The following is a 23,329-nucleotide window of genomic DNA, read 5'->3' as shown; positions in this document are numbered from 1 at the left end:
AAGTGAGGGACGGATGGAGCGTGAGATCGATAGACAGATCGGTGCAGCATCTGCAGTGATGCGGTCGCTGTATCAGACCGTCGTGGTGAAGAGAGAGCTGAGTAGGGGGGCAAAGCTCTCGATTTACTGATCGATCTACATTCCGATCCTCACCTATGGTCAGAGATTTGGCTCATGACCGAAAGAGGGAGATCGCGAGTACAAGCAGCCGAGATGAGTTTCCTCCGCAGGGTGGCTGGGCACTCCCTTAGAGATAGGGTGAGGAGCTCGGTCACTTGGTAGGAGCTTGGAGTCGGGCCTGTGCTCCTCCACGTCGAAAGGAGTCAGTTGAGGTGGCTCGGGTATCTTTTCCCCCTGGACACCTCGCTGGAGAGGTGTTCCGGCACGTCCCATTGGGAGGAGGCCCCAGGGAAGACCCAGGACACGCTGGAGGGACTACATCTCTTGGCTGGCTTGGGAACGCCTTGGGGTACCCCTGGAGGAGCTGGGGGAGGTGTGTGTGGATCGGGAGGTCTGGGCGGCTTTGCTTGAGCTGCTGCCCCTGCGACCCGACTCCAGATAAAGCGGAAGAAAATGGATGGATGGAAATGGATAGTATCTCACTAGGCATGCTGACAAAACTCGTAATGTCAACAAAAAGCACAACCTGTTTATTTGATCCTATACCAACAAAACTGTTTAAGGACGTGTGGCCCACTCCTGGGCCGACTGTGCTGGAAATTATTAATCTTTTTTTAACTTCTGGATCTGTTCCTAAATGTTTCAAATATGCAGTGATTAAACCATTACTTAAGAAACCTAATCTTGACCCTAGTGTGTTGACAAACTATCGGCTGATATCAAATATATAATTTTTCTCTAAAATTCTGGAAAAAGTGGTGTCACGGCAGCTTGTAGACTATCTTACTGAGAATAATCTCTTTGAGCCACTGCAGTCTGCTTTTAGAAAATATCATTCCACAGAGACGGCTCTCACTAAAGTGGTGAATCATCTTCTGCTTACAATGGATTCAGACACCACTACGGTTCTGTTGCTGTTAGATCTCAGCGCTGCATTTGATACAGTGGATCATCATATTCTACTTGATAGGCTGGAAAATCATTTTGGGATTACTGGGAGTGCCCTTGCATGGCTGACGTCATACTTGATCAGTCGTTCTCACTGTGTTTTGTACAGTAACACTACCTCCTACCTTAGTGACATGAAATTTGGGGTTCCACAGGGGTCTGTCTTAGGCCCCTGCTTTTCTCCCTTTATATAGCACCCCTTGGGCACATATTGCAGCATTTTGGGATTACCTTTCACTGCTATGCAGATGATACTCAGTTATACATGCTGATAACTGCTGGCAATCTCATTCACATAAAATCCTTAGAAGATTGCCTTGCAGCAGTGAGAAGTTGGATGTCTAGAAACATCCTACTTTTAAACTCTGATAAGACTGAAATGATGGTTCTTGGTCCAGTGAAACATCGGCATCAATTTGACCAGTTCACGCTCAGCCTCGCCTCGTGTGTCATACATCACATTGACAAAGTGAGGAACCTTTGGTAATTTTTGATCCTTCATTGTCCTTTGGCCTCCACATTAGAAATATTACTAGGACTGCTTTCTTCCATCTGCGAAATATAGTGAAGATTCGTCCCATCTTGTCTATGGCTGATGCTGAGACCCTGATCCATGCATTTATCTCTTCTAGATTGGACTACTGCGATGTTCTATTTTCTGGTTTACCGCAGTCTAGCATTAGGGGTCTCCAATTGGTTCAAAATGCTACAGCCAGACCTTCGACACAAAGCAGAAAGTTCGACCACATTACAACCATTTTGGCATCCCTTCACTGGCTTCCTGTCCCAGTGAGATTAGATTTTAAGGTTCTGCTACTAACCTATAAAATTATTCATGGACTGGCACCGCTCTACCTAGCTGACCTAATTAAACCTTACGTACCGGGCTTTACGTTCTCAGGGTGCAGGACTACTTTGTGTCCCTAAGGTGAATAAGAAGTCTGCGGGTTACAGAGCTTTCTCTTATCGTACCCCTGTTCTGTGGAATGATCTCCCTGCATCAATAAAACAGTCAGATTCTGTCAAGTCCAGATTTAAGACGCACTTATTTTCCCTTTCATATGGCTAGCATACTGGTACAGTTTTGTTTTACGCTTTTTACTCTTTTAATTCATTTATTAGTAATTGGAGCGGGCTGTGGCCTCAACTTTACCTAAATTCTGGGTCTTTTAGTGAAGTTTAGGGCTAGTGGCCGGCAATCACCTTAGTATTTCTTCTGTTTTTCTTGTTGTTTAATGCTGACAAATTATACAGTATTTTTTGTCTTTCTGATGCCTGATTCTGTTTTTTCTCTGTTTAAGGTGCAGCTCCATCCAGAGATGGGAGTTGTATTCATGTTGGCGATCCTCCTGTCCTGTGCGGCAATAGCATTTCTTGTATATTCGTCCGTGAACTGTTCTGTGAATTGTTCTATAATTTATGTTTGTAGCATGGCCCAAGCAGAGGGTCACCCCTTTGAGTCTGGTCTGCTTGAGGTTTCTTCCTCAGAGGGACGTTTTCCTTACCACTGTTGCTCTGGGGGTTAGTAAGGTTAGACCTTACCTGTGTGAAGCGCTTTGAGGCAACTCTGTTGTGATTTGGCGCTATATAAATGAAAATAAATTGAAATTGAAAAAATTAAGATTTAATGCGAAACACAATTGATCCTTTTACCTGTCCATCTTGTAATGTGACATTCCCTGTGTGGGGGCTGAAATCATTCAAATCAGCAGTAACGGGCTGAGCCGCCCAGTAGATAATTAGTCTTCCAGTAGCACCAGCCAGCCGCACCACCGGCAGATGGAGGAAGTTGTCTGGTGGTGCAGTCTCATAAGCCAGAACACGTCCAGGGATATCCTTGATGTGATAAATAGAAGTCATGTTGAATTATTAGACGCTTGTCTTCTATCAGCTGTCTTTTTGTTTACAGCATTACGTATTTAATGAGACACTATGTTAAACAAGGTAGTGGTGGTGGGGTGCTTGAAACTTGTCACTATCCACGTTGCAGTGCTCGTGTCAAAAGAAAAGTGTGCTCACCTCAGACACATTGAATTGCAGAACACCTCTGGGATCATCGTTTTCCTGAATTGTCACTTCCGCTACTTCCAATCCAGGCCTCTTCACGCTGGGTTGACCTGCTCCGGACGACCCACTAACCAGCTCCACACTGGTGATGTTCACCCAGAAACTCTCTGCCAGCTCTGGAACGTCATCCTAAAGAAACACATGTATGAACACTATATCATACACAAACATATCTGTGAATATTGCTACTGCAACATTTTGCAAAGGCTTGAATGAATGATTTAGATTTTTGGTCATAACTGCACTCATGGTGGAAACAGAAATAAACTAAAGGAAAGAGTGAACAAGACTACATTAAAACAGATATATGAGGACAAAAAAGAGGAAGAGAGACCGAAGGAAGGTTTATTGGTGTTTGAGCAGTAAGTAAATGTCAGGCAGAATACTGAATTTTTATTCAGTGACCTACACTTGCCGATTTAAGGCCAAAGCTAATCTGGTGGTAGAAACATATATGTTATTCTGAAGGCAGGAAAAGGCACAATCCTGAACAGTCAAAATGGGTTGGAGTGTGAAAAGTGCACGTGAGGGACGGAGTGCTAAAATTAAAGCCAATAATATGGATTTGCCTCACCTGAAGACAAAATAAAAAGATTTAAGATTTATCTTAGGGATTTAAGAAAATTTCCCCACATTCACCTTTTTTCTTGTGTAAAGTGTTTTCTTAGGGCCCCTTCACACATAACACAAAAGTCTCAGAAACTGGAAGAAAATCCACAAACCAAAAACGAAATGGGGAACCACAAAACATTCCACCTGCTGTTGGGAGGGACGCACGGTCTGACAGGCGTGCACAATACCGTGACAATGTTATCGTCCACACTACTATTATTGTGAACACCCCCTTTTCTACTTTGTTTTTTACTAATAGCCCAATTTCATAGCCTTAAGAGTGTGCATATCATGAATGCTTGGTCTTGTTGGATTTGTGAGACTCTACTGAATCTACTGGTACCTTGTTTCCATGTAACAATAAGAAATATACCCAAAACCTGGATTAATCTTTTTAGTCACATAGCACTACTATTATTCTGAACACTACTGTATGTGGCACTTAGGCACTTTTCACAGACAGCTGCCGGGAGCGCGAATAGCAATGCCTTTTCTAAGTGCCCAGCAAGCGGTGTTAGATGCTCATGTGTGGCACCTGGAATTTGGCCGACACCTGCTGAGAGAGGGGTCGAATGGGCACTCGCAGGGCATTTGCTGTCTTTCAGCCGCTTGTGTACGTGATGTGAATGGTTGTTGCGACAGCTGTACAAGGCGTTTGAGGCGCCTCCAATTTTTCTCGAGTGACATGCAACTCCTCTGTTGTGCACCAGTTGGGTTCAATTGTTTTATGTGTGAAGGGGCCCTTAGGTATGAACAAAACATTTGAGTGGTTCAGTCATGCTATTTGAGGTCATCTAAACCTGTTTTCAGTAAATTACTGAATTTTTCAGTTATTTGTAACAATTTTAGTTTCAAAATCTTACATAAATTACACATTATACTGTAATTACGTTGATGTTATCTTGTTTAATTCTGCAGTTCAAAATATACAATATTTTCTGGAGTGTAAGTTGCATGTGTCGAAAAATGCATTGCGAAGAGGGGAAGTAAAAAAACAATGTAAGACACAGCTTTTTTCTCCAACTGGAACTCAATTTGTAACACCGCATTTCCCTGGAAGTGAGTTTAAGAACAGACAGGAACTCATGTGCACACCACAGTCTGTGCTGCTTCTTACCATAAGGATTTTTAAATTCATAAAATGAGCAAAAGATGTGTTGGACAATGAATTTGATGTTATTCAATGAGCTTTGGACAGAAGAAACCATCATATGGAGACAGATTTCCAGCCCACAGTAACATGGATGAGTGAGAAAGTTTTTGTTTTTTTGTTTTTTTAAGAAGCGCTGTGCACACCACAGCCTGTGCTGCTTAACAAAGATTCTTAAATTCCATAAATATGCAAATGGACAAATAAAAATGCACTGGACAACATACTGGATGTTATTTCACATGGTCTGGTCAGAAGATATTGACAAATGAGATGGACTGCCAGGCCACAGCACTGTAAACACTACAAAAAAACCTGATTACAATTAGATTTTTTTTTAATCAGCTCATTAATTTGGCATTTTTGTGCATTGGTGTAGCATACATTAATTACTGCTATTTATTTATGTATTGTTATTAGTGTTTACTGTGTTCAGTGCTTTGATTCCTAGGGAATCGGTAATAACAACAATTATTATTATTACTATTACAGTATTATGACTGGACACATATGACATATACGTGCAGGGTACATAGCCTTATTTGGTATTCTTGAGGTGTTATTTATGGTCATTGGGATGCAGAATTACTGTGTTCTAAAGATAAAGAAGTCATCAGGTCACAGAGCTTTTCCTTATTGTGCACCAGTTCTGTGAATAGTCTACTTGTTGAGAAAAATGGTGTGATTCTGTGGCGTTATAAAAAGACATTAAATACACATCTGCTTTCTATATCTTATGACAAATATAGACGTAGCTATTCTGAATGACTTTTAAGATAAGATCGACTTTATTTATCCCGAAGGAAATTATTTTGCCAGAGTAACAAAACAGTAAACAGTGAACAATGTTTTGTTTTTGTTTTGTTTTGTTTTGTTTTGCAATAAGTACAACTAATTTATTTGAAATGACTGGAAGACACTTGCACACAATGTTCGATAATATTGAAAATGATTCTGAGTAACTGAATAACTCTGTTCGTTACGTATTCATCTTGCAGGAGGGGGAGGAATTATACAGTCTGATTGCCACAGGTAGGAAAGACCTCCTGTGGTGTTCTGTGGTGCACTCCAGGGGTCTCAGTCTATGGCTGAAGGTGCTCTGACACCACTGACAACAATGTGAGGTGTTGAGCAGTTTCCTCAACATCCTCGACATTATGCTATGTGTCTATCATACTATAAAAGGTGGGAGAAATTTGAGAGCAGTTTTTGAAAAAGTTCTTGTATAAGGCTGAACATTCGGTTCTTTTATTCGAATGGAATGAATCAACTTCTCCACTATTCACTACTCATCCTTACCGGCAGGACTGTTACAGCGACGAGGGCCACAGTAGCACCATCTATCATGATGATGGTGTCGTCTTTGGCAGTGTAGTCCTGTCCTGCAGAGGCCTGATTGGACGAGGGCTGTGAGAGGGCCGGCTTTGTCTTATAACGGATTGCCACCTCTCCTGAGGAGCCTTGTTCCCTCACTATGGACAGAGTCACATTGACTGGAACTCCTGCAGGTTGTGAGAAACAAGAGGTGATAAAACAGGGCATGAGAAATGGCAAAAAATGGAAATATGTGGATTTTTTTTTTTATTCCAATGCCCTGTCACATTTCCTAGATGTATGTGAGGGTGAAATAAAACAAGTACTAAAGAAGAACAAATCTCCATTCAAGTCCAAATATCCTCTTCATGCTGACACTTGCATGACTGTTTAACTGCATCAGTCTGCATTGTGGTGTCATTCTGGACATCTACAGATGCTTACTGATGGATTGGAGGAAATGGATGAAAAGTGTCTATGTTTTCATAGAAATGCCAGGAGTATTTTCATTCATTTAAATTCTACTGCTTATCTGGGTCCAGGTCATGGTGTCAGCAGCAGTTCATCTCACACTCCCCTATCACTGGCCAAGTCCACAAACTCTTCTTGGGGAATCCCAAGCCAACTGGGAGATATAATCCCTCCCACATATAGGTCTTCCCCAGGGCCTCCTCCTAGTTGAACATGCCTGGAAGATCTCCCTAGGATGATGACCAGGGGGCTGTTGTGGGCTGGGGTGTTTGGCTGGTTTGGTTTTTGTTTTCTGTTTCTCCCACCAGGTGGTATGCATTCAGGACTGAGTGGCTGAGCATCAGGACCTCACCCTGAACACCTGAGGCTTGTTATCACGTGCAGGTCATCAGGACTCACAGCTGTGGTGTATTTTGTCTTAATCAGAGATTGCTGCATTTAAACCTTGAATGCACAGTGTGTGATTGCCAGAGACTCGACCTTGTGAGCAGACGTGTGAGATCGACGTCAGGAGAACAATCTCACCATCACGGACGCAGAGACCGCTCCAGGTTTGACGCCACAGTCTGTGAAGGAGGATTGGGTGAGGTCTCACGCTCTTCAGCACACTTCCTGAGGTAATTTGGTTTTGGTGACTTTTATGAAGTAATGACAGTGGATTAGGTGTCCCTCACACCTTGTGTTATTGAGCTGTCTCGTTAGGCTAATTGTCTAATCAGCTTCTGCTGCAGTGGAGATTTGAACTGAGTTGTTCCGTGCCTGCAGGGTGAGAAGCTTATGTATAGCTTTAAGCCAGGAAGTGTTTGCTGATTGCGTGCACCTTTGAGTTGTGTCTCTCTGTGTGAAGTTGGACTCACCTCATGTTTCCTTTCTTCACACTCGGTTTGTCGCGGCCACCTGGGGGGTGTCGGTGGGGTCCCTGGGTCCGAACTACTGTGGCTCCGGACTGTTTGCGCTGTTAAGTGCGCGCCGTGTTTCCACCTCACCAGACCGCAGACTGTTTAGTTGTTTAGCACTTCTCACTGTTATGTTTATTAAATTCTGTTATCCTTTGAACCGTGCTCTGCTTATTTTATGCTGGGTCCTTCAAACGCTGGGTCAGTGCTCCGACCGCGTCCGAAACATAACAGTAGTCTCTGGCCATTTAACAATGGACCAGCGGAAGCAGAGACGGTATTTTTGCCGGGAAGGCTGCAGCAGATGTTGGAGCTGATCCGGGATCAGTTGCGGGTGCGCTCCGCCCCGGTTGTGCGCGTTGGTGAGCGCATGGCGGAGTTTACAGCTTGGGTCGCGTCGCACCCCGCTGTTACGGCTGTAGCCCCGTCTCCTCCCGTGCAGCTGGCTCCGACGCCTGTTGTAGCAGCCCCGGTGGTATTTAGTTTGCACGTTAAGCTGTTTGGTATAACCTGCTGTCGTTTGCAGCAGTGTGTATTGGTTTTTACTCTGTTACCACAGGGATTTTCTTATTTGGCACTTTGGCTCCCTCTGTTGGTGACAGAGTCACATTACCGTCTAGGTTCAAAGGATGGAAAATACGTTTTTCCATTCTTTGCACTTGACGATGTAGGCCAATGGTAGTTTTTTTTATTGGTCTATTATCTGTTTCTTGTTTTAGTATGAGGTGTTTTTATCAGGGGTTAATTTGTTGTTTTTGTGGGTTTTTAAGCATTGTCTGTGGTCTGGTGGAGTTGAAAATGCAGGCTGTCTGGAGCATAGTTTGACCCAGGTGACTTTGTTAGTCTGTTAGTCTTTCTTTTTTATTTCTTTTGGTTTCACCTCCCAGGGTTTGATGGGACGGTCCTCTGGGGGGTGATGGGGGGGTAATTGGGTTGTTTTTCTTTTTTCTTTTTTTTTTGTTTTTGTTGTGCCCTCTCTTCTCCTCTGGCTCCAGCTGTGTGAGCTGTACGATGTCGGCGTTGCTGGAGTGGTGCAGTTTGGTTATGCTGGGCATTTCCCAGGTAACCTCTGCACCCGGGAGGGGGGAGGGGGGGGGTTTGGGGTATTTTTTTTAATTCCCTTTACAACCTCCAGCCTTGGCGCGCCTCTGTGCCGTTTGCCATTGGCGTTGCTGGGGTGGTGCTGTTCGGTTATGCTGGGCGTTTCCCAGGTAACCTCTGCACCCGGGTGGGGGGGTTTAGGGGTGTTTTTTGTTACTTCTCTGTTCCACCTCCGGCTTCAGCGCGCCTTTGAGCCGTACGCCATCGGCGTAGCTGAGGTTTGGGGCAGTGGAATACACCTGCAGCTGGTGGCTGGTTTAAAAGTCGGAGGGGTGGCGCCATTTTGTGCCGTATGTCATTACCGCTGTTCCACTCCTCCCGGTTGACTTTTGGGGTATAGTCGTGGTTGGTGACACTGGACGTACTTCCAGTTTCCACTGCGCTGAGGGGGTGGGGTTGGGGTTGTTGTTTTGTTTGTATGTTTTTTTTGTTTTTCCCCCAGTTTCCGCCCTCAGGGTGTGACTGTGGTGTCCTCTGTGGGGGAAAGGACTGTGGGTCCATCTAGCCGTAGACGGCCGGGGCTGGGTCTGTTAGTCATGAAGGGGGGCGTCTCCTGGGGTTTGATGGAACGGTCCTCTGGGAGGCGCTGTGAGTCCCCGTGGGTGACTTTGGTTCCCAGAGGGACCTTGGCTGTGGTTATTACTCCTGGAGCTGGCGGCATGTCCTCTGGGGGGTGTTGGTCCCTACATGTCGTCCGGGGGGGGGGGGGGGTGTTAGCGTTTTTTTTTTGTTTGCAAGCTTGAGTTTGGGTTATGTTTTTTTTTTCTCCTCCTCCCGGGGTTTGATGGGACGGTCCTCTGGGGAGGGGGGGTTGGTATGGTTGTTTGTGTTTGTCTTTTTTTTGTTTTATGACTAAGCAGACTTTAACACACAGTCGGAAGAAGGCTGAGTGCACAGGTTTAAGAACTCCTGGCCAAACTTATGCAAAGTGAACTAAAGCAAGAGTCGACAGGAATGAACGCAAAGGTGGAGACTCTAACAGGTTTGCTAAACGAAACAGAGGGCAAGACCATTCAAGTCAACAAGGGATGTCTCTGCACTGGAGTGTCAGCTGCGGAGCAGTCTGCTGCAGACAGGCTCAGGATGGGAAAGGACGGGCTCCAGGATGAGAGTGATGGTCTCGGCACGGAGTTCCCTGTTGACAGAGAAGAGGCGGCTGGGAGCGTGCGTTATCCAGCTGAGGGAAGAGCTGGAGAGGCTCAACATTGAGATGATCAATGACTGCATGAAGAGATTAACGTTGCAGGTGGAGCAGCTGATGATGGAGCTGTCATCAGAGCACAGTAACGCACAGCTCCTGGAGACGGGCCTTTCCCAGCTGGATCGTCAGCACAAGGAGCTGAAGCTGCAGGAGGTGTTTTTTGTTCCCAGCCAACATTCCAGCCATGGTCCCTGGAGGGGGGCTTTGTTTTTCCTGGCCCAGGTCCGTGTGGTCGGCGGGAGGCTTCCCGTGAGGGTGGGGTACTGTTGTGGGCTGGGGTGTTTGGCTGGTTTGGTTTTTGTTTTCTGTTTCTCCCACCAGGTGGTATGCATTCAGGACTGAGTGGCTGAGCATCAGGACCTCATCCTGAACACCTGAGGCTTGTTATCATGTGCAGGTCATCAGGACTCACAGCTGTGGTGTATTTTGTCTTAATCAGAGATTGCTGCATTTAAACCTTGAATGCACAGTGTGTGATTGCCAGAGACTCGACCTTGTGAGCAGACGTGTGAGATCGACGTCAGGAGAACAATCTCACCATCACGGACGCAGAGACCGCTCCAGGTTTTGACGCCACAGTCTGTGAAGGAGGATTGGGTGAGGTCTCACGCTCTTCAGCACACTTCCTGAGGTAATTTGGTTTTGGTGACTTTTATGAAGTAATGACAGTGGATTAGGTGTCCCTCACACCTTGTGTTATTGAGCTGTCACGTTAAGCTAATTGTCTAATCAGCTTCTGCTGCAGTGGAGATTTGAACTGAGTTGTTCCGTGCCTGCAGGGTGAGAAGCTTATGTATAGCTTTAAGCCAGGAAGTGTTTGCTGATTGCGTGTACCTTTGAGTTGTGTCTCTCTGTGTGGAGTTGGACTCACCTCATGTTTCCTTTCTTCACAGACTCGGTTTGTCGCGGCCACCTGGGGGGGGTCGGCGGGGTCCCTGGGTCCGAACTGCTGTGGCTCCGGACCGTTTGCGCTGTTAAGAGCGCGCCGTGTTTCCACCTCACCAGACCGCGGACTGTTTAGTTGTTTAGCACTTCTCACTGTTATGTTTATTAAATTCTGTTATCCTTTGAACCGTGCTCTGCTTATTTTATGCTGGCTCCTTCAAACGCTGGGTCGGTGCTCCGACCGCGTCCGAAACATAACAGGGGCATCCTCACTAAATGCCCAAAGCACCTCAGCTGGCTCCTTTCAATGCAAAGCAGCACTGGCTCTACGCCGATTCCCTCCCAGATAGTCAGGTTTCTCACTCCGTCCCTAAATCTAAGCTCAGATACCTGATATAGGAACTTCATTTCTGCCACTTGTGTCAGAGACCTTGTTGTTTCATTCATTACCCAAAGTTCGTGACCACAGGTTCGACGTAAAACATCTGGTAAATTGAGAACCTCACCTTCTGGCTCAGCAAGCAGGGTTTAATAACTTTAATCAGATGTAAAAAATCTCTGAAAAACTGCACACAACTTTGATACTCCACTGTTCAAACTATGCTGACATGCTGGGCCATATTTCAAAAAGGATATTAAGATTAATTCAGTGTTATTACAAATCCAGGAAGCTGCAGAAAGCCTTTACAGGAAATCTCACTGTGTGATTACTGTAGTAGCTTTTACAAATCCTACCTATTTTACTGTGATCTGCTAAAAACTCACTTCCTGACTGATCACTAGTCAATTCTTACTGTGTGGTTCCTGCGTGAGGACAAACTGGGAGTCCAGATGCCATCCTATCACCCCATAGGGAGAACCGTTTGGCAGGATGGTGAGAAGCGCTCGTGCACGCTCCTTGTCAATAACAGCAGCCTGTTGTAGGTCCTGCAGGCCCACAGTGGTCACATCTATGAGGGTGATGGTGACACTCTCCTGCAGCTCTGGAACACCGTCTGCTATCACAGCCAGGGAGATGACGGCGACTGACTGGCCCTCGGAAAATGTTACCTTTGATTTAAAAAGAAATAAACAAGCGTGAGTCTAAAACACACTGAAAAGCAGTGACATGAACATAAACTATGTTGCAAGCCCAAATTTTGGGATAATACAGGAAATGCAAATACAAACAAAATGCAGTGATCCTTACATTTACTTTGACACCATTTTCCTTGCAGACAGTATGAACCCAAGATATTTCATATTTTGTGTGGTTAACTTCATGTCATTTGTTAATATACACCCATTTCTGCATTTAAGTCCTGCAACAGATTACAAAGAAACTAAATATATATTGGACTTCATTTACATCAGTCATTAAGAAATACAAACTGTATGGTAAATACAGTATGTGTCAAGTAGGCAGTTCTCAAAAACTGAGTGACAACACTGGAAGGAGGCCAGTGAGGGAAGCCACCAAGACACCCAGACAGCTCTAAAGGAGTTATACACTTCTGTGGTTGGAGAAATTGTGCATAGTAACATAATTCTGTCTGTTGCATCAACAGTTATACAGCTTCATGATGAAGTGGTAAAGAGGAGACTTTCCTTAAAAAAAAAACATGCAAAATTTCAGTTTCTGTTTGACAGAAGGCAGATGGGAAACGTGAGCCGAGATTTGATCGTTCCTGTTTAATAATCTTTCTATACTCCACTCTGTTCCTGTGAATGAACATGCATTAATGTTGCACCATTCACAGTTTCTCACTCAAATCCACAGAACCCTGTAAGTCTTTCAGAGCTGTTCATGGGTGTATCGGTGGCTTCCCTCACAACTCTCCTTCCAGCATCAAGTCCAGTCTGGGAGCATGCACTGGTGCTGTGTTTTGCTGTCTCCACAGCACCACGGAACCACCTTCGGTCCTGCATGGCAACCACCCACACAGTAAATTTTGCAGAGCAAAAATAAACTCTGCTGGAAGTACATTTGGTCTAACTCCAAATGAAGTTAAATAAACTCTGTCGCAGTGTTAAATCATCTCTGTCATGCTGTGAATGACTCTGGAAAAACTTGATTTCACAAGACCATAGAGCTGATTTCACACTATAATAGAGTTTATTTAGCTCTTGTTGGAGTGGGATGCATTGTAGTCCCTCTGGAATGCATTTTACTCTGCCAAATTTGTTGTGGAGACAGACAGCTGGTCCATTCCCACATCTCTAAAATAACCACCCATCTGCAGCAGCCTGGTGAAACGTGGGTGTCCCCTTGGCCTTCTCCAACTACTGGGGTCCTCAGGACTCAGGCACATGTGTGCTGGATTATGGAGAGAGAAGCAGCCACATGGCCAAAGTGTCATAAATGACACTCCCTCACAATGCAAATGATACTCCTCGTCTGAGTCTCTCTTAGTAACCGCATATTTGATGCAAAGTCATTCCAGCGATATCCAAGGATCCTTTGAAGACACGTACCAAGGACAACCACCCATCGCCTTAAGTCACTGGTTAGTCTCACAACCATACAGGAAGACAGGCAGCACCAAGACCCTAAAGACTTGGATCTTCATTCTCTCGTGAAAGATTTTTGCATTACCAAAAACCTCTGTCCAGTGACCTCATGACTCCATAAGCTCTTCCCAGGTGCCTCTCGATCTCAAAGGCTGAGGACCAAGAGGACAAGAGGAATGTCACTGCTGAGATAAGTGAATGCTAAAAGTTCAACTTCTTCACCACATACAGACCCACTTCTGATGGCTGAATCCATGGAGTCATTAAAAGTCTGAATCTTAGTCTTGATCCAGGACAATCTCAAACCCAGACACTCTGATTCCTCACTCAGTTTTTCAAGTGCTGCAATCAGAGAATCTATTGATTGCGCAAAAATCACAACATTGTCTGCAAAGTCATGGTCAGTACACCTTTCCTTGCTAATAAAAAACATCTGTCACTGGTTTCCACAACCCTACCCATCATCCAGTCCATCCAAGCAGCAAACACTGTAGGAGCCAGAACACAGCCCTGACAAATGCCAGTTTTCACTGGGAAAACCTCTGCCTCCACTATACACAGCACTCACAGTCCCTCTGTATAGGCTGGCTAGGATGTCCAGTAGCTTCTTTGGATCCCATGAATTCTCAGTATGTCCCAGAGATCAGTCCGATCAGCTGACTCAAATGCTTTGCAAAAATCAACATAAACCACAAAGAAGCACTGCCAGTACTCCTGCTTGCGTTCTATGAGTACCTGCAGGGCTAAAATGTATGCAACAGTTGACTTCTTGGGTGTGAAGCCAGACTGTTCCGCCACTGAGCAGCAAGTAGCTGAAACTGAATTCTGTCAAGAATGATCCTTGAAAGTACCTTTCCTGGCACAGAGAGCAGTGTGATACCCCTATAGTTGTTACAATGCATTTAATCATCCTTTCCTTTCCAGATCAGGACAACAAGTCATTTCTTCTGATCTGTAGGGATGATATCTGTCTCCCAGATTGAAATAAAAATTATTTTCAATGCCAAGAGAACAGCATCTCCACCTGCCTGGAGATGCTCATGTACAAAGCCACAATTGCTTCGTGGCCTTTGCAATCTTACCAAGATTTGGTGGTTTCCAGTTGACAGGAGAATAAGCTCCAAGATCCCTGGCACCAGAAATGTCTAATATCCCAGCAGGATCAGCCTTATGCAACTACTCAAAGTAGCCAGCCAAACATGACAGTACAGCCAGCATGGTTGCTCAGTTTTTGAGGACTGCCTACTTGACACAGGTTTACTATTTAGTATCACACTGTTTGTATTTTTTAATGATTGATGGAACTGAAGTCCAAGATGTATTCAGTGACTTGAAAATGTTCATGTATCCATCACCTGATTTAACTCAAGAAAACTGGCATGAAAAGTGATTATTTGAGCCTTATATTATATTATTATTATAGAATAAATTGGCCCTGTCCCAACTGTTTTTTTTTTTTTTGTTGTTTGTTTGTTTGTTTTTTGGATGTGTTGTAGGCCTGAAATGCAAGAATGGATACAGTATATGTTAAAAAATAATAATAAATGAAGCTAACCACACAACACAGGAAATATCTTTGGTTGATGCCATCTGCAGTGAAATAGAAGTCAAAGTGGATTCAAGATTCAAGACATGTTTATTATCATTGTTACCTGCACTTCTGTGCAGCACCAAATGAAATGTCGTTCCTCCCAGTATGAACAGTCTGCTTAAGTAATTATAAAAAAATAAATAGAACTAGTAACAAACAAGAGCATTCGAGATTTCTAATGTCTGCCAAGGGTTGACAAGGACTCAAACTAAAAGATATGTGATTCACACCGTGAAGATTCCAAAACACTGCAATAATTCCATGCTGATCCAGAATGGTCCAACTGATCAAGATGTTACAATCTGATATTTAATTCACAAGCTGAAACAAACTAGTGTCTTCCTGACCTTGGTTTTACATTGTGATGATCTGTGAAGTAGTTTTGACATACAGTAATCCTTAAAAGTCTACAAAGTGAAATCCTAATCAGTCCGGATCTGGATCTAGATCACCTCCAAAATTTAAAGGCGTCTTCCAAGGCCTAACCCCAATGGGTGGTAAAAATTTGGTGAAAATCTGTTAAGAAGTTTTGACGCAATCCTCAAAATCTGACAAAATGAAGCTTACAAACAGAAATCCTGGTCCAGAATCCAGATGACCTCCAAAATTCAGTGGAGTCTTCCATGGCCTAATTGGACACAGCAGTCTCGTTTGAGGGTGGGCGCTAAAGGGGTAAAATATGACGCATATGACGTAATTTCTCTACTTCCAGGGGACCAAACAATGCATTTTCAATGGGTTTTTGGGGAAATTACATGCAAACAAAGTGAAAATGCAAAGAAAAAGTGACGATGTGGTGCGAAAGTGGACATGTGGGTGATTCTTAGACTACGGGCACTTATTGTGTCCTTTGATCATATTGTATGAAAAACAGAAAAAAGGGGAAATTTCACACTTTTATAGTTATCTTTACAATGAAAGTGTGTTAAGAAATTTCTTCTAGTAGTCTATGATGACTTTTTCACCTTTTTTCAGCATTATTATATGCAAATATTGCCGTTTTGTGCTTGTCCCACACTCAGACCTTTGATCTTCAATGATAAAAATGAATGATAAAGAAATGTTTTTTCTAATGTTTTAAAATATCTCTGAATAAAATATCAGTAAAATAATCAAAACATAATTGGGGTATTCAATGCCATACAACTGTTGTGATTTTTTTAAACAAAATGTAGTTGTCCCACACTATTGCCGTAATTTCCATCACAACACTGTAATGTCCCTTTAAACAGTTTGTATGAAAGATTGTTTGGGTAGTTTCTATGGAGATAAACAGTGACATCAGAGCACATGTATATAGCGCCAAATCACAACAAACAGTTGCCCCAAGGCGCTTTATATTGTAAGGCAATGGTGTGGTGGAAATTACATTTACAAGGCCAATAGTGCCCGTAGTTAAAGAATCACCCATGTGTTGTGGTTTGTTCCGGAGCTCAAACGTGTCGAGGCAGTTTTGCAAGCAAAAGAATGGAGCTACTCTGGTTAGCTGTGTAGGCTAACACTTACCAACACAACCTCTCCCATCTGCCTCACCTTTTCTTCTCCACTGGGAACCAAAAAAAAAAAAAAACTTCTGCAGCCGAAAACAAAACAGTACACCATTTATCCGTCTGACGTTATGGTGTGTATATATTGTGCAACGGAGCGGAGGTCTCCGTAAGTGGTCAAATCCCGCAATATCATGCAGGGTTCAAATGAGACTGCGGTGCCCTATAGCTATCTGTGGTGAAAATTTCATCAAAATCTGTGCAGTAGTTTTGGCGTAACCCTGCTAACAGACAGACAGACAAATAAACGCCAACTATTTTATTACGTGCTTGGCGGATGTAAACATACATACAACTCATAGACATTCATAAGCGTAAGGATGACTGTGTTTTCTTTCATTGGCATTTTCCATATCGCCCAACTTTTTCTGATTTGGGTTTGTACACTCAACAAAAATATAAACGCAACACTTTTGGTTTTGCTCCCATTTTGTATGAGATGAACTCAAAGATCTAAAACTTTTTCCACATACACAATATCACCATTTCCCTCAAATATTGTTCACAAACCAGTCTAAATCTGTGATAGTGAGCACTTCTCCTTTGCTGAGATAATCCATCCCACCTCACAGGTGTGCCATATCAAGATGCTGATTAGACACCATGATTAGTGCACAGGTGTGCCTTAGACTGTCCACAATAAAAGGCCACTCTGAAAGGTGCAGTTTTATCACACAGCACAATGCCACAGATGTCGCAAGATTTGAGGGAGCGTGTAATTGGCATGCTGACAGCAGGAATGTCAACCAGAGCTGTTGCTCGTGTATTGAATGTTCATTTCTCTACCATAAGCCGTCTCCAAAGGCATTTCAGAGAATTTGGCAGTCCATCCAACCAGCCTCACAACCGCAGACCACGTGTAACCACACCAGCCCAGGACCTCCACATCCAGCATGTTCACCTCCAAGATCGTCTGAGACCAGCCACTCAGACAGCTGCTGAAACAATCGGTTTGCATAACCAAAGAATTTCTGCACAAACTGTCAGAAACCGTCTCAGGGAAGCTCATCTGCATGCTCGTCGTCCTCATCGGGGTCTCGACCTGACTCCAGTTCGTCGTCGTAACCGACTTGAGTGGGCAAATGCTCACATTCACTGGCGTTTGGCACGCTGGAGAGGTGTTCTCTTCACGGATGAATCCCGGTTCACACTGTCCAGGGCAGATGGCAGACAGCGTGTGTGGCGTCATGTGGGTGAGCGGTTTTCTGATGTCAGTGTTGTGGATCGAGTGGCCCATGGTGGCGGTGGGGTTATGGTATGGGCAGGAGTCTGTTATGGACGAAGAACACAGGTGCATTTTATTGATGGCATTTTGAATGCACAGAGATACCGTGACAAGATCCTGAGGCCCATTGTTGTGCCATACATCCAAGAACATCACCACATGTTGCAGCAGGATAATGCACGGCCCCATGTTGCAAGGATCTGTACACAATTCTTGGAAGCTGAAAATGTCCCAGTTCTTGCATGGCCGGCATACTCACCGGACATGTCACCCATTGAGCATGTTTGGGATGCTCTGGACCGGCGTATACGACAGCGTGTACCAGTTCCTGTCAATATCCAGCAACTTCGCACAGCCATTGAAGAGGAGTGGACCAACGTTCCACAGGCCACAATTGACAACCTGATCAACTCTATGCGAAGGAGATGTGTTGCACTGCATGAGGCAAATGGTAGTCACACCAGATACTGACTGGTATCCCCCCCCCAATAAAACAAAACTGCACCTTTCAGAGTGGCCTTTTATTGTGGGCAGTCTAAGGCACACCTGTGCACTAATCATGGTGTCTAATCAGCATCTTGATATGGCACACCTGTGAGGTGGGATGGATTATCTCAGCAAAGGAGAAGTGCTCACTATCACAGATTTAGACTGGTTTGTGAACAATATTTGAGGGAAATGGTGATATTGTGTTTTAGATCTTTGAGTTCATCTCATACAAAATGGGAGCAAAACCAAAAGTGTTGCGTTTATATTTTTGTTGAGTGTATATAATGTGACTTCAGTTTGGAGGGCAAAGTTCACTCACCACTCCAGAGGTGGGGTAAATATCAGTTAGACTACCACTGGCAGCCCAGTGAACAGTCAGTCTTCTAAACGTCCCTCGTCTCCTCTCCACGATGAGAGAAATATGATTAGTCTGCTCCAGTTCTTCAACCTCCATTGATAGAGAATTCTGCTTTGTGGTAATGCAAAACAAAAAAACAAAACAAAAAATTACCTTATTTCAGGGTAAGTGCTAAATAAGACATGATATGCAAGTACACCTTTTCATGGATTCTATCTGCTCCAACAGATTGATGGCTTGTAAAAAAATTCTCAAAATGTTTTTGTTCCTGCCTAAAGATTTTAAGGCTATAACATATTTCTGCATTCTTGATATATTGATAATAGCGTTCAGATGACCTCTGTCAGTTAATAAAAAATTGACAGCTATTTGCTTACCTGTGCAAAGCCGATGACTCCATGAGCATCGTCACTGGTTGGGACAATAACAGTCACCTGACCACCAAATCCAATCTCGGCCCCGCCCTTAGGATTTTTCAGCCTGACCTGGAAGTACTCCTCCTCTTCAGGGATATCATCATCTATAATGTTCACCGCTATGTCAAAGTCACTGTCTCCAGGTGCAAAGAGCAACTCTCCAAAACTGAAAGTTAGAAAGCAAAGAAAAAAACAACATTCATTATGGTAATTAATTTGACAAGATTTACGAGTTAGGAGAAAACAAAACTAATATAAAACAAAATCCATACCTGGGTATGAAATCAGACTGATTGGACACAGAGGTGAATTCATACACAGTGGAAGTGGTGTCCTCTGCAGAGGCTAAGAGGGTCTTGGTGGTGTTGAGGGAAGGCACCAGAAGAGAGTGAAAGCTGAAGGCTGGAGGAGCCTTCAAGATCAGTGCAAACAAATTCACATCAACTCTCCATGAACAGAGCACTGAGCCGTTTCTTCCTGCTAGCAGGAGGTAGACTATTAGGAAGAAAAAGTACAAACAAAAAGCAAGAGAGTTAGGATCACCTTTTCTTCTCTTGAGACTGTTATATACAGTAAAGTCAGACAAGGGACAAGACTATGGATGCAATTTATTTTTCTTTTTTTTCAGTGAAGTGTGGGGGCTGCAATGTCCACTAGATGTCGCCATAGCATTATATTCAATATTTGTAACAAAATCATTTTCTCAAGTATTTCATTCAGTGTTGCAAGTATTTTAAAATACTCAAGTAATAGTTTCATTGAGTATTGTTGGTGTTTTTGAAATAGTGAATAGTTTTGGGAAGGTGCTGGTTCATTTACTGTTTCTGGCATTTCAATTACTGACTGAATTGTTACATTTTAGTGTTTAATGGATTTTGAAACAGTGAATCCCTGCATGAAGCAGTTGTTTCATTTACTGTTTCAACCATTTTAAGCAATGGCCATATTTTGCTCAAAGTTTAAAAAAAACTCTCTTGCTACATCATTTTGTAACAAATATGTATTTCATGAGTTCCTCACTCAAGCACCTATAATAGAAAATGGCAGTTCTCATGAGGATGTTCAGAAAAGTGGTCAAAAATTTGGACCTTGCTGTCCATCAAGGTAACTGATGACCTTCACACAATGCAAAAAAAAAACATGCAAAGGATTTCAGTGGCACAAAATTAGTCATTTATTCGTACTTACTGATTCCAGAAGGAGCAGTGAAAGGATGAACAGAGGTGAGTTCTGGGTGAGGAATGGACTGATGATGCTGAGGTGACAGTTGCCCTGCACGCCACTGTAACACCTCACAGGATGGAGAAACACCTGGGGACAGACACAGGCATGTCAAAGATGTTTAGCGAGCATCTTATTTCATGTTTCTTGGGAATTCATCATATCCACTTTCACATAAGATGCACCAATTCGAAGTTGCAATGACTTCTTTACAGGAAATCAGTCTGAATGGACCCTGCAGCCAACTGCATCACTGTCTGCTATAAGCTACAGATGGAGTAACAGAACCAACTCATGTGTAACAGTCTTCTCCTTTCAGCTGCTCACATTAGTGGTCGAACACAGCAAATCATCTGCCTCCATCTCATTCTGTCTGCTCCACATTCTGGAATAACAGCCACCTGTAGATCTTCCCTCACCACATCCATAAACCTCCTCTTTGGTCTTGATCTTCTGCTCCTGCCTGGTGGCTCCATCCTTAGCATCCTTCTCCTGGCGTACCATGCGTTCCTCCTCTGCACATGCCTGAATAAATATTTTACCATGACCTCTCTCACTTTGTCTCCAAACTGTCCTACCTGTACTCTCTGTGGTAGGCTCATTCCAAATATTGTCCATCCTCTTCGCTCCCAAAGAAAATTGCTGCATCTTCAGCTCTACCACCTCCGGTTCTGCCACCTATGTTTTCGGCAGTGCCACCCCCTCTAAGTCACACGTGCATTTTTTAACTAAGTGCTCCGAGAGCACATACTTTCAGACATATCTCTGTAACTATTACAAATAAATGTGAACAGGATTATGCAATATCTGAAAATGAAGAATCAGCCAACATTTAGAACAGACGCTTTTCTTCCCCCACTTTGTTTAACGTCATGAGAGAAGAACATTTTTCAACATTTTTGTGAATTTCTCAAGAGATACTGAAGACTCCAAGCCATTTTGGAAGTGATCTGGATCCGAATACGGAATCTGGATCAAGATTTCACTTTACATAGCCTTTTGAAGTATTACGTCAAAACTACTTCACAGATTCTCACTAAATTTACACCACAGATAGATATTAGGGCATGGAAGACTCCACTGAATTTTGGAGGTGATCTGAATCTAGATCCGGATCCAGATTCTTGATCAAGATTCACTTTATATAGGCTTTAAAGGATTACATCAAAATTATTTCATGGATTCTCACCAAATTTTCACCACGGATACATATTAGGCCATGGAAGACTACAATAAATTTTGAAGGTGATCTGGATCTGAATCCGGATTCTGGATCAAGATTTCACTTTATATAGGCTTTGAAGGATTATGTGAAAACTACTTCATGGATTCTCACCAAATTTGCACCACAGATAGATATTAATGCATGGAAGACTCCACTGAACTTTGGAGGTGATCCAGATCCAGATTGGCAGATGTCAGAAATCTCTGATTGCTCTTGTTCCAAATGCTAATGGATTCTTCCTTTGCTATCTATACCTTACCCTTTCACCACATTTCAAGAAAATCACTTAATGTAGTAATTTTTGTGTAAGATGTCTGTCAGAAAAACCGAAAACATGACCTAATAAAATGCAGCCATATTTATAGTGATAATGGAAGGTGAAATAAACTGCATATATATATATACGAGGTCTATTAGAAAAGTATCCGACCTTATTATTTTTTCAAAAACCATATGGATTTGAATCACGTGTGACTGCGTCAGACAAGCTTGAACCCTCGTGCACATGCGTGAGTTTTTTCACGCCTGTCGGTTGCGTCATTCGCCTGTGAGCAGGCTTTGAGTGAGGAGTGGTCCCGCCCCCTTGTCGTTGTTTCATTGCCAGGAAATGGCGGAATGATTTGGGCTTTTTTTCCATCAGAAATTTTTCAGAAACTGTTAGAGACTGGCAGCTGGAAACCATTAGAAAAATTTATCTGGCTTTCGGTGAAAATGTTACGGGCTTCACAGAGAATAAGGAGTGTTACTGTCGCTTTAAGGACGCCCCCAGCAGCTGTGGGGCACGCCGCGCTCCGAAGCCGCCATCTACAGGCTGAACGACCATTTCATTTCTAAACGGATGGCTGTCTGGATCCGTGACCATCGTGTGCCATTTCTCTGGTTATCACAAGAGCTGGACATCAACGATTTTCCGGCAGATTTCACTTTTAACAAGAGATTTTGTCATGTCAGTCAGTGTTAAAGGACAAGTTGGGACATACCCAGCTCTCCACAATTTCTCTTATACTCACTGGACTGGTAAGCACTGAAAGCCGAGATAGGCATGTCCCAACTTGTCCTTTAACACTCCGAAACGGAGGTGTTCCTTTGTCTCGCTTCATCAGCGAATCAGTCGTGACGCGCGAAGCCTCCGCGCGGCTTTCCATGACAAAATCTCTTGTTAAAAGTGAAATCTGTGTTATGTGCTGACGTGGGTCAGAGAACCGAACCAGCATCTGACAATGGTCCAGCGCTAAATAACCAGAAAGCGGTTCCAAGAAACAAATTTATTCCCCCTCATGTGCAATAATTTGTGTACAACATAAATAGTCAGCTGTCTTGGCAAGGTGAAGGACGGCGCGCTCTCCAGCGCCCAAATGGATCAAAGCCCGGCACTTCTGGACTCAGATTCACCGCCGAACACCCCCCAGGTGGATACGACAAACTGACTCTGTGAAGGACGGAAAAGGTGAGGTAAGTCAACAGAGCTACAACAAATATCCTTCAGAGGCACACACTATCAGCAACACATTCAGGTCTGAATTTAAGCCTTATGTAAATGAGCAGCTTCTCACAACAGGTGGAGGATCATCAATCCGTACGCCACTACAGTGAGAAGCAAACTGCACAATTCTCATCAATGTTCAACTATGCTGCGTAACAAAACGCCAAATTACTATTAACGATTATTCAGACGATAATCACCTCTGATGTGTGCTGACAGCATGTGTCCCTCACCCGTCCTCCTTCACAGGCACAATGTGTCAAACCCTGGCGCGGTCCTCAGCGTCTCACAACCGAACGTCACAAGGTCGAGTTCCCGGCAATTCTGCTCAAATCACTCATGGCTTAAATGCAGAACGCCATCTCATTATCTGCTTCAGCTGAAAGTCTTTAAGTCTGCACGTGAGCATCATCCACAGGTGCTGCAAGTTGTTAGGCCTGCACGTGAACATCCTCCACAGGTGCAGCCAATAGTTCTGATGAGGGTGAAGGACTCTTCCGCCAGCACCTTCTCCACAGA

The 23,329-nt window shown here is 43.7% G+C and overlaps 1 protein-coding gene across 3 annotated transcripts in view; it reads right to left on the bottom strand.

Moving 5' to 3' along the window:
* The window catches only part of adgrv1 (adhesion G protein-coupled receptor V1), a 444,323-nt gene that overhangs the window by 268,881 nt on the left and 152,113 nt on the right, over positions 1–23,329 (bottom strand). For all 3 annotated transcript variants that reach the window (XR_004560688.1, XM_034170035.1, XM_034170036.1), the window contains exons 53-60: positions 20,070–20,192; positions 19,154–19,376; positions 18,843–19,047; positions 18,427–18,573; positions 11,560–11,815; positions 6,197–6,399; positions 3,088–3,264; positions 2,722–2,904 (exon numbers count right to left, since the gene is read on the bottom strand). Coding sequence is in view for 2 of the 3 variants with exons in the window: in XM_034170035.1 (XP_034025926.1) it covers positions 2,722–2,904; positions 3,088–3,264; positions 6,197–6,399; positions 11,560–11,815; positions 18,427–18,573; positions 18,843–19,047; positions 19,154–19,376; positions 20,070–20,192 (1,517 nt within the window). In the remaining variant the exon portion in view is untranslated. The remainder of the gene's footprint in view (positions 1–2,721; positions 2,905–3,087; positions 3,265–6,196; positions 6,400–11,559; positions 11,816–18,426; positions 18,574–18,842; positions 19,048–19,153; positions 19,377–20,069; positions 20,193–23,329) is intronic.

Source organism: Thalassophryne amazonica, chromosome 5, assembly GCF_902500255.1.
Source record: "Thalassophryne amazonica chromosome 5, fThaAma1.1, whole genome shotgun sequence".
Lineage (NCBI taxonomy): Eukaryota > Metazoa > Chordata > Actinopteri > Batrachoidiformes > Batrachoididae > Thalassophryne > Thalassophryne amazonica.
The sequence above is the reverse complement of the archived record's forward strand: the minus strand, read 5'-3'. Positions and strand labels throughout refer to the sequence as shown.